Source organism: Grampus griseus, assembly GCF_964374135.1.
Source record: "Grampus griseus genome assembly, chromosome: 15".
Classification (NCBI taxonomy): Eukaryota; Metazoa; Chordata; class Mammalia; order Artiodactyla; family Delphinidae; genus Grampus; species Grampus griseus.
Window position 1 is genome coordinate 39645253 of NC_139009.1, and position 12292 is coordinate 39657544.

At 44.7% G+C, this 12292-nt stretch overlaps 1 protein-coding gene across 2 annotated transcripts in view; it reads right to left on the reverse strand.

The window, feature by feature from the left end:
• Positions 1-12292, reverse strand: part of FSHR (follicle stimulating hormone receptor) — a gene marked incomplete at both ends in the record, with an annotated part of 164185 nt that overhangs the window by 8781 nt on the left and 143112 nt on the right. For both annotated transcript variants that reach the window (XM_082671809.1, XM_082671808.1), the window contains 2 exons: positions 9235-9309; positions 9421-9489. In XM_082671809.1, coding sequence (XP_082527935.1) covers positions 9235-9309; positions 9421-9489 — 144 coding nt within the window. The remainder of the gene's footprint in view (positions 1-9234; positions 9310-9420; positions 9490-12292) is intronic.

The following is a 12292-nucleotide window of genomic DNA, read 5'->3' on the forward strand; positions in this document are numbered from 1 at the left end:
TTTGTTTCAAATCGGTCCGCTTTTTTTTGCCACAGCTTTAGTCTAAGTCACCATAATCTCTGCCTAGAGAGAAGGGCAACAGTCTCATAACTGTTCTTCTCATGACCATTGTATTAAGGTTCTTCAGAGAAACAGAACCACTAGGATGTATAGAGATATATAAGAGGAAATTTATTATGGAATTTGGCTCATGTGATTTTGGAGGCCGACAAGTCTCATGAGATGCCATCTACAAGCTGGAGAACCAGGAAGGTTTGTGGTATAATTCAGTCAGAGACAAAGACCTGAGAACCAGGACAGCCACTGGTTTAAGTCTCAGAGTCTGAAGGCCCAAGAACCAGGACCCCTGACGCACAAGGCCAGGAGAAGATGGATGTTCCAGCTCAGGAAGAAAAGAAGCACATTTGCCCTGCCTCTGCCTTTTTGTTCTATTAGGGCCCTCAGCCGGTTAGATGATGCCCACCCACACCGGGGGTGGCGGGGGGGGATGAATCTTCTTTACTCAGTCTGTTGATTCCAATGCTAATCTCTTCTGAAAACACTCTGATAGGCACACTCAGAAATAATATTTTACCAGCTATCTGGGCATCCCATGGCCCAGTCAACTTGACACATAAAATTAATCATTGTGGCCATCTAGCTCTCTCTCTAATGCAATCTTTACACTGTAGATTGGGTGATATTTTAAAAATGCCAATTAATTGGGACTTCCTGCTTACAACTAGTCAATTGTTCCCCATTACACTTCCAATGAAGTACAAAGCATTGGACATGATGTGCTGGTCTTGCCTCACTTCTCTCATATCCGTTCTATGCCTTTTCTGTGTTCTGCTCTGTATTGCAGGAGAGGTGGCCTCCAAGGGTTCCATTTCCCAGGTACCACCTTGTCAATCAGCTTTCAGTTGGGTTCAGCAAATGGCACTGGTGGGACTGGAGGGTGGGTGGAAGGGTGAACTTAGGCATTTCTCATCCCTTCTTTACCTCAGGCAGCAGCTCCTCTGTGATTGCAGCTGTCATCAAACAGATCTGCTGAGGATCCAGCAGCTACCAGTCGTCCCAGTTCCCACATCCTCACTGGGCCCTTAAGGCCTAGGACTAGTAGCGATAATCTCAGGACTGCTAAAGCCCTGCTTGATATTTAGACAAATTTACATTATCAGAGTTAAGGATTACCATTTATGTAAAACCCATGTAAATTTTACTGAGTTCCCCTCCTTGTTAGATGCCAAATAGATCAAATTCGTCAATGCTGTTGTTCAAATACTTCAGTGTGCTTGCTGATTTTTTCGCTTGCTTGTTCTATCACTCCTGAGAAAAGTACACTAAAATCTCCGACTACGATTTTGGATTGGTATACTACTACTTCAAGTGTTGTCAATTTTTGCTTTACATATTTTTGAGGATAATTTTTTAGGTACATATAAATATAGAATTTTTACATCTTCCTGGTGACATTCTTTATATCTAGTTATATTTGTGTCCTGACTCTTCGGACATTTCTTCTTTGCTGGTTCCTTCCTGAACTCCAACTTTTAGACCCATGGGCTCAGAGCCTAGCCTTCTTTCCTCCATTTTCACTTAGCCTGTAGGTGAACTCCTCTAGTCTTATGACTTAAACACCATTTATATGCTGATGTCCCCTCCCCCCTCCCAATTTTTATCTTGAGGCTGCTTTTCTCTCCTGACTCCGGACTCATATTCCAGCTACCTCCTTATAATCTCTACTTGGATGTCGAATAAGAAGGTGAAGCTTTAGACATTAACAATTGAGCTCCCGATATCTCCCCAAACCTGCTCTACTTACAGCCTTTTCAGTCGTTCCTGCAGAAACTTGGAAGTCATCCTTGACTCCTCTTTCTCTCACACCCCACATGCAAACCCTCAGCAAAATAACTTGGCTTTACCTTCCACATAGATCTGGAATTTAACTACTGCTCACAACATTCATTGCCATCACCATGAGGTGAAAGTTCTCGGTGTTCCAAGGTCTCTTTTCTAGTTCTTGCCTACGTATTCTAATTCTTCAGAGCTGGGGTCCCTGGAGATAAGTGTCTGATCCATGAACCTGTGTCCTTGTGAGGAGTCTTCGCTCTCTGCTGCTGAAAGATCCAGCTGTCCTGTCCTGTTCTCCACTTAGCCTTTCCAGTGTTCCAGAGCTTCTCAACTTTATTCTCTGCCCTAAAATAACCTTTCTAGTTTCTCTCTTCAGGCAATTTCTCCTCTGACCAGTTCTGCTATTGATAGTCTGGTCCCGGTGACAAAGTTCTTGTTTTGCCTGGTCTATGGGGTCGTCTTTTTTCCCTCAAATATGGAAGGGAGCAAAGATTGCCTGTTTTGTCTAAAGCAGTTCAAGGCTTCCTCCAAGGAATGAGGTGAAGGTATAAACAAAGTGCTTCAGGAATAATTTAAACCAGGGCAATCATTTATTACCTGCCGTCAACATTTTTCATATTTCTAAAATCAAGTGATACAAAACAGACTACTTTTTCTTAGTTATGCCTTTCCCCCTTGATTTTAAAATATACAAAAATCACAGTAATTGAGTATTTCCAAAAACAAACAGATTTTTGTATTCTGTGCAATGCCATGGTATTCTCTCATTGACTCTGTAGTCGATTAAAGATGACTGTAAATTCTTTATACTCTTCCATAGAGGGTCTGTTTGCCCTTCCCTTGAATCCAGGCTGAACTGTGATGTCTTTGGCTTATAGTAGAGTACGATGAAAGTGTTGCTGTACCAGTTCTGGACCTTGCCTTTCAGAGCACTGATAGCTTCTAAAGCAGACCCCCCCGGACCCAGCCACCTGAGGCGACACAACATGGATCAGAGACAAGCCACCCAAACTTCTAAAACATAAAACTGTGGGGAAAATGGAATGATTGTTTTAAGGCACTGAGTTTAAGGATAGCTTTTATGCAGAAACAGAGTACCCAAACAGGCTCGCCTTGACATCTCTGAGATTCTGTCATCCCCATCATTTGTAACAGCTGTAGATGTATTTTTCCTTGAACGCCATTAAGAGTGCAATAGCACTATAGTCTGTATACTTTCTGCCTCTCTCACGTACCGTCTTTTGCTTTATACACTAGCTGTTTGTATTCGTATCTTCTCTCTCCTGGAGGGCAGAGGGCTCCTTGCATTCTCAGCAGTGCCTTTCACATAGTAAGCACCCAGAAAATTGTTGCTTTGTTCAAAGATAGGCTGGGGAATGGCGCTGATGGAGGATTGGGAAAGGAACTAGATAGATCACCCCAGCCAGCTGTGATGTCTTCTGACCTCTAGCACTTACAGAGACTCTAGTGCCTTGTATTATCTCTTCTGCTGTTTCATACTATTCAGCTTTTCATGTATATTTGTTTGTTTCCTCAGCCAGGTTTCAGATGCTCTGAGAGCAGGGATTACTAAGATACTTTTGTGTTCTACACGGCATTAATATTTGGCCCAGAGCTGGGTTCGTGAAATCTACTCAGTGGATACTTGTCTGATTAGCAGAGATGCCTCAGCATCATAAAAAAAATGAGAAGTTGAAGCAAGTCTTACAGAAGAGCAATTCTAAAGGGAGAAAGACGCAAGGCAGATTGAGGAAATCTGGATTTAAAGGGGGCTCAGCAAAACGGTGCTTCTGCAGCAGGCAATTATATGTGACTGAGAGTATCAAAGGAATCAAGGAAGAGAGCATCCTTGTGCAAAGTTTACAAGGAGATAGACACAGATTGAAGATGAAGTAGACTAATGTGTGTGTGGGTTGACCTGCATGCAATCCAGTGACTAGGTGTTGGATGGGGAAGCCTGCTCGGGAAGCGTCGGTGCCTCTCTGTCTGCTGAGTGTTCTGGACTTAGCTTGTATTTCGGTTTCCTCCTCATCACAGCTCCAAAATATGTGAGCTGCTGTCTTTTTCGCTAGGTGGCTTTGCTTCTGGGGGACTATGGCATCTTGTCAGTGTCCTGGGATCCCGAGCGTCCGCTGGTGGGTATTGAAAAGAGGGAGCGGTTGGTAGGAGAGAGATGCAGAGTCACTTAGAGTTTGGTAAAGCACAAGTCTTTAGCAGAAGTGGTTCCTGGGTGATAGGGAAATAAAAGTGTTTGTAGAAGTGTTTACTTCAAGCTTACTGCATACTTGCTGGGGTGAGCAAACATGGAAACTATCATAAGACTTCCATATTTTGGACTGGCAGAAAAATGTTTCTCTGGTATCTCCACGGATTAAGAAAAGTCCATAGACATTTATATCAGCAGGGGAAGGGGTAATCATGGGCTGGTGTTTTTAATCCTTGTCTTTCAGGCTGGTCTCATGCCGGCAGCCTTTCTTTTTAAGGTGCCACTTTGGTTAACATTTCAGCACATGCTACATTCTGGCTGGTTTTGAGAATTTAAATCCTGAAACGTAGTACCAACAGGAGACTCATAAGACAATGGCTGAAGAGATTTAGGAATCCTGAACTGTTTCAACATTGTTAGGGTTCTTGATTTTGAGATACAAAGTAGAAAAGGAAACAGCAGTCAGTAATAAGACACTGAGTCAGGAGAGTTAAACTGTGCTCTGTGCCCCATTTAATAAAGTGTGTTATAGCCAGTGCCACAAATTTGATTTGAACAATTTCTACTTTTCCCAGCAAAGATATTGTTACAGGTCAATCATTTCCATAAGTGAGAGCACATTTCTGGTGTATACTACACTGACAAATGGCTAGAAGACCTCTCTTTTATGATCCCAGGCGGAATAAAAAGGCAATTTGCTTATCTATAGGATTGTGCGTACACTGGTAATGGAAGAGAATCATTCTTATACAAATACCGCAGTGTTTGAATCTGAACTATCAAATGAATCTGAGCTATAGCCACATCAATTTGATAAACCATCAGAATATGATTGTACCGGCTCCAGCCTGCAAAGGCAGTGCATTAAATTTTCCCCACAGGAAATGGTTTCCCAAGGAAACAGCAATTGCTTGATTGCTAAAAAAAAAAAAAAAAAAAGAAAGAAGAAAGGAAGGAAGGAAGAAAAAGAAAACTTGAGTGAGTTCAGAATATCATGTGAAAACTCAGATGGCTACTGATAGTCAAGGTCAAGACTCATGAGGGGGAAGTCAGGATGCTAGACTGCTCCTCGGAAACCCAATGGAGCTTGTCTGTGTGCCCCTAGCTTTCTCTGCATCTTATTTCTCTTTGCAGTGGAACGTCTTATCCTTGCACCCTCAGGTGTTTAGAGGCTCCCTGTTTGTTTTGCACTCAACTAAAATTTTTGCCTTCAGGAAAGGAGTTATGTTTGGTTTGGGTGCCCTCCCCTTAACTCTTTCAGAATCCCTTGCATATATCTACTGGGGACAAAACACGGAGCCTGTTGGGGAGGGAGATTTCCCCACAGTTAGCTCTTGGAGGAGATACTCTGGAGACCCGGCCAAGCTTCCCCATTCCCAGCACTGGTTCTAGGGCAGTGATTCTCAGTGTGCTTTCTGTACCAGCAACGTCAGCTTCACCTGCAAAGTTGTTAGAGGTGCAGGTTCTCAGGCCCCCCCTCGACCTGCTGAATCAAAAATTCTGGGGGTGGGGATCAGCCATCTAGGGTTTTACAAGCGTGCCGGGTGATTCTGATGCAAGGTCAAGTTTAGAACCACGGCTTGAGGGCAGCTGAGGACCGCTCACAGCGTAGGTGGCCCATAGCCGAGTTCTGCTCTGGGATTTGCCCTCGCCTGACTCACCCGAGACTTGGCTCTTCCTCAGGGCCAGCCTGCACCCAATGACTGTTGATGAAAAGGCCTGGCCCCTTACCTTCAGTCAGTTTTGAAGGGCCATCTTAATGCCAGAGCTCCCCATAGGATCAGCAGAAGCTTCTGTTGCAACTGCATTGTAGTTCAGCTTCCCTGTTAGCCTGCTTCTGCGTCCATCAAGCACTCCGCACAGACTCCAAGAGCGCTCTCCAGTAAACCTTTTGCATGCAAATATCCACATCACAGTCTGATTTTCTGGGAGGGGAATCTGACCCGAGCCACGGTCACAGCCCTAACCTGAGCCGCATCTACTGTGGGCTGAGTGGTCTGCACACACTCCTTCTCCAACCCATGAACCCACAGCACCAGCGTGGGCTGGTCCTCTGCACACACTAAACAAGCAGCTCTCAGGCCAGGGTTTCGCGGGGGCTGGCGCATCAGGTTGCAGAAGTAGGGGATGGGATAGGCCCTAGAGTCCCAGGTTAGCAGCCAGAGAGGCTGGTAAGACATCTGCGGACTAACCTGAAAGCCCCCAAAAAGGAAGCTTGTTGTTAAGCTGATCAACCCTCTTGCCCCTAAGGGGAGGAGAAGGAGACCAGCAGTTACAGTCTGGGCTTTCAGCCAGGATGTTGCACGTATATCGTCATGCATTGAAATGAAAAGATGTAGGGATGTATTATCACTCTCTACCTTTTTAAGTCATGGCAAGTGCTTCGTAATTCCTTTGGATTTTCTATCAATTTTATTCACTGTTTCTGTGGTAAAAGGGTGGAAAGTGGGCCTGTAACTCGAGGACCCTGCAGAACTGCTGGTGATGACGGCATCCCTTCCTGCCGGCATTCGTGGCAGGGCTGGCTGTGGATTCATGTTTGTGTTTTCCACTGAACACTGATCAGACACACCGCACCGTGCCTCAGCCTGGGACCTGCTTGTCAACTGCAGGGGGCGTTCTTCTATGCTGTGTGTGTGTGTGTGTGTGTGTGTCACTTACTGGTGTTCTTGGGCTCAGGGGTCTGGTGTTTGTAGTTATCTTCCCCCCTATTTTAGTTCACAATTAATTTTAGGGGCCCTTTTAGACGTTTGATTGGACATGTTTATGTACTTTTGGTGACATGGTATGTTGGGACTACATGGGGTGTAAGGCAAGACACCTAGTTACTGGTTTAAGCTCTGCCACTTAACGGTGGCGGTGTGATCGCTAGCAGGTCACTTTGCATTTCTGTCTCTGCTTTCCTCAGCTGGGTAATGAGCTAGTTGGGGATCCTGTCCAACTTGAGTGTTCTCAGTAGCAGACAGTGGTTAAGGTGCTGTGATTTTATAGTGTACCTGGTACAGGTCACATATGAAAACCTACCCCATCACAGGTATGTTCTTACGTAACAGATAGAGGGGGCTGTTTAGGCACATTCAAAACCCTCAGGACTGTTAGCTAAGTGAAATTGACACACTGCTATTCTGCTGGTCAAAGGCCTCAAAAGCACTTTCTCTAAGTCTGTCTGTCTCCCAGGTACTCTAAGAATAAGAAGCATGGACTAAGCGTTACAAGTTCTGAAGACTCTGTACATTGGAACGCAGGGACTCTATGCCCGGCGCTTCCCGTTTGTTACACCCGTGTCCTGCTTGGTGCCTCATAGGGCACGTCATGACCTGATATTATTAAGTTGCATATTTAGTTCTATTGTCTGACTCCCCCTTATAGGAATGCAAGCTTTCTGTGAGGAAAAACTTTTGTTCCTTGCACTATATACAGTGCATAGCACACGGCTGGTGCGTAAGATCTATCTGCGTGAATCAGTGAGTGAATATAAAAATATAAATATATATACACACACACACATATATAATATTATTAAGCTTCAAACAGTATTAGGAAATAGGTATTATTGTTTCTGCCATTTTTTTGTTTGTTTGCTTCTGCCCTTTTTTAGGTGAGGAAACCGAGGTTTAGAGAGGTGAAAGAACTGGTTTTAAACCTAGGTAGTCTGCTCTGGCATCTGTGCTTTAATCACGTGGATACTCCCTTCGTTTGTACGTATTGCCTATCTGAAACCTGGCATTCTGGAATAATCTTTGGACTTCTTCAAAGAGACAGAGTCCCATATAAGGTCACACATATCCTTTATCATCAGTAATGACCATTTATGGAGTTTCTGCTCTACCATACAGGGTCTCATTCCAGAGATGCCTGGGTTCCAGCCTGAAGGAGAATACAGTCGCCCCTTGGTGTCTGTTGGGGATTGGTTCCAGGACCCACCGCAGATACCAGAATCCACGGATGCCCAAGTTTCATAGCCCTGTCCTCCTTATCCAGGATTCCACATCGAGGATTCAACCAACCACAGATAGTATATATTTATTGAAAAAAATCCACGAGTAAGTGGACTCAGTTCAAACCTGTGTTGTTCAAGGGTCAACTGGATAAGCTCTTTGGTGAAAATGAAGTGATGTTGATAGATGGTACGTAGATAGGTAGATAATATATATACTGACTGCCAAGTAAGAGGTGCTGGCTAGTGGCTCCCAAATGCCCCAGCTGGCCTTAGGCAGGCTATAGGAGGATCATCTAGCAAACCTTTACATCGAGTCACATGTTTATCTATTTCTTTGCTCACTATTTCTTCTTGGATCTGACTCCTTCCTTCCAGATTCCTTTCTTATTCCTACAGTACCTTTGTCAATAGATGTAGTGGGTCTTGCTTGGAGCCTAGGAAAACACATTTTTAAAAAGCTCTTGCGGATTTGGGCCCCTGCAGCCGTGAAGACTGTGTGAATCACAGGAGGAGGCATTCACTGTTGGCTGAGATTGTCAGGGAAGAGGTGGGTGACCCTTGTGGAAGGGCAGGGACTGATGAGAAGAGAATAGGGGAAAGTCACTCTTGGGGGGAGAAATGGACATGAGGAAGCAATAATAGGAGGAGAGGTGCTGATGCAGGGCTGAGAGGCACTGGATACATCCCAAGAGATCTGGAATCGAGACAGAGAGGATCCAGACATAAATGTGTGTGTATATCTCACTGGTTTGAGAGAAACTCCTGGACATTGAGAGTGAGGAAGGAGAACTGTGCTTTCCCTTTCAGGGAAGAGATGTATAGCAGAGTGGTTAAGAGTGTACTATGAGTTAGACCAGTTTGGTGTGGAATCGTACTCTAAAATTTCTGTGACCTCGGATGAATTGACCCCTCCAGGGAAGCCCGTTTTTTCTTCTCTAAAATGGGACTAATAGCTCCTACCACAGAGGTTATTGTAAGGATTAAATTAGAAAATTCATCTTAAGTTTTTAAAACACTGGCTGGGACTTGGTAAGTGCTCATTAAATGTTAGTTGTTGTTGTTACTCTTGCTACTTTACTGAAATTTAGAATGTGGATCAGCCCTAAATTGTCCGATAAATCTTTGCAGATGACACAAATAAAATTTGATCTTAATTGCCAGCCCTGCGTCATAAGCTTCCCCGAATTGGAGAAAGTTGACTTCTAAAACGTAAGATGCTGATCTCTTGCACACGGAAGTGGGGGAAGCTACTCACAGAATGACTGGTCCAGAGGCTCCCTGGAAAACATCATTAGGCAATTCTTCCAAATTATTGTTATCACTTAGATTCCTGGGGATGGAGTTGAGGAAAGAAGAAGGGAAACACAAAGCCATGTAAACATTACTGTTGTAAGAGCCATTTCCCTCTAAATGACCTGGAAGAATAGTCAGGGCTACTTACAGCTCATCTAGTTGGGTTCCGTTGAATGCACAGTTGTGTATTTCTTGAATCCCATTCTTACTCAGCCATCTGAAATAAAAGACCCATTAAAAAACCAATACTGTCGGATGCAAACAATACACGGGTTTCATAATTGGAAGCACTGGGGCAGGGTCAGACAGCACAGGTCAGTGGCATAAATAAAATACCGCCCTTAAAGCTTGGGGTTGGGGTGGAAGGGAGACTGATTTATCACTGTATAACCTTTTGTGACATTGGAAGTTTGCATTATGTGCATGTATTATTCAGAGAAATAAAAGAAATTTAATTTTGAGAAGGCACACTTAGGCATAGCAGCCTGGATCCCAGAAGGTCTTTGCACACATCAGTTGTGTGCAGAGACAATGCCATGGAGAGAGCAGACAAAGATCTGTCCTGTCCTGAAGGACAGAAATCATACAGTTATCGAACAAGTGTTTATAAGACGGAGTTGTCACCTTTCTGTATGGCCTTAAGCCTCTCACTCAGGCTCATTCACAGCAGCAGGCCTGGCTGTCATCAAAAAGTGATCTAATTAAGCTGTCAGACAACCTGCACATCTCCCGTGACCTGCAGGGACTTGGTTATTGGTGGTTTGTGGAGGTGGCTCTGGGTTAAGCCAGAAAGGAAGAGAAATCAGTGATAGAGACTGTGGGTCGTGGCGGGGTGAGGTTGTGTGAGTGGGCGCGGGGGGGAGGCTCTGGGGGAGGGGGGGCTGGATGTGGAACAGTCATCCTGATTGTGCCAAGAAGGTCAGTGAGCAGGTCTGCCTGGACAGGGGAGCCCAAGGACACCTCGGGCTGACAGCTCTGCATTGCTGTGCCCCTAGATGGATCTGAAAACAAAAGCAGAAATCCAAGGTCGGGAGAGCTTAGCCTGAAGAGCCTCTGATCCATTGCTCTTGATTTGCTGTCAGGTCCTTTCCCTTGTCAGGCTCAGTAGGTGTGCAAATAACACTGTTCCAAAAGCTGACCCAGAGAAGTTTCCGTGTGTTCAGGACATCGATGGTTTCCGGTGCTGCAGTGGGTATAGCTCAACACGCTTAAAATCACAGGAGGACAACTGCATGTGTTTTTCTTCCTCCAGAAAGACAGTTAGCTGAAAATCCACACAGGAGTAATGCAAGTCTTTCAAAACATTAGCAACCAATTGGTGGCTTCCGATGGCCAAGAAGTGTCTGTGCATCCCAAGTCCTGCCTGCCCCACGCCTACCCAAGTGTCCCCAGCACATCCAGCCTTCGGACTGATTTGTCAGCGTATTCCTGGGGGGGTGACAGTCGCTGGAGCAGCTGCCGCTAACCTGTGGGAGGTGGATCCTGGGGGTTTTGGATCAAACAAAGGGGTCAGCAAACTTTTTCTATAGGAGGCCCAATAATAAATTTTAGGTTTTGTGGGGTTAAGAAGCAAAATGAGAATATTATTGTTACATAGGTACTTTATATAGGTACTTATAAAACAATTGCCACGAAATTTTTATTGACCAAACTTAAAGTATAATAGTAATAATTGAGCACAATTTTTTTTTGTAGTATAGGTCTACTATTGAAAAGAATGAATTGTTTTCTTTTGTTGGGGGTAACATTTTGCTTCATTTAGGTTTAGTGTTTGTGTTCCCTACCATCAAAATCTTCACTTATAAAAGCTAGTCCTAGATCAGGGACCAGATATGCCCCATTGGGTGTAGTTGGCTGACCCTTAACCCAACAAAAGCAGTGTGCAAATCCATATGAGCTCTACCTAACTTTTTTTCTATAGACTAGATAATTAACATTTTCTGCATGTATATGTCATGCAAATAGATGTTGCTATGATTAAATAAAATGCAGACTAATTTAAAAGAATTATTGTATTTAAAGTAGCCCTTTGTCTTTATGGATTTTCTTAATAGATGCCATCACATGGGGAGCGGGTGGCATTTTTTGATATCAACAGATCAGCACACAAAAAACATTCTGTGTACAGAATTCTTGCCCTGGGTTTGGGCTGTAAGACTCTCAAACTACTACCAGAGAAGGTGATATTTATCACCTATATGCCTAGTTTCTTAAGAGAGGTAGTGCTGGTTTTAAAACCAACCTCATGATGATGGTGACGACAAACAGGGCAGAGCGTCAGCTAAGGAGTAACTGAATCATGCTTTCCTTAGTCGTTTTGTTTTGTCCCTTCCCTGGTGTGTTCACTCAGTGCAGGCTCAGGAGGCTCCAGAAGCAGTCTGCCCTCATCCTAAAGAATGAAGGTGCTGGGGGACCTGGTCCATGAAATCTCCTTGAGGGGCAGGCAAGTGAGATGGAAGCCAGCTGAGGAAGGGAGGAAACGCACAGGAAGTGAGCAGTTCCTGTGGCCGGGCTGTGCTGGGAGATGGCACACATGTAACCTCATTTCATCTCTTCTGAATTAGCCCATTCTGCTGGTCGGCCATAGCTAGGTATTTCCCTGTTCAGAATTTCTGGTTGCAGGGCAGAGTAGGGGTGGCTGCTAGCCAAGTGTGATAATCCTTCATTGTTGGGCTGTTTTGAAAACAGTATATATTTATATATATAGAACAAGGCTTCACGATTTTGAAAGATGCCAATGTATAGAAAGCTTTTCCGGTCATCAGAGCCATTTTGCCAGGCTTTTTTTTTTTTTTTTTTTGCGGTACGCGGGCCTCTCACTGCTGTGGCCTCTCCCGTTGCGGAGCACAGGCTCAGGATGCGCAGGCTCAGCAGCCATGGCTTACGGGCCCAGCCGCTCTGCAGAATGTGGGATTCTCCCGGACCGGGGCACGAACCCGTGTCCCCTGCATCGGCAGGCGAACTCTCAACCACTGCGCCACCAGGGAAGCCCCAGGCCTTTTTTTTTTTTTTTTTTCCTG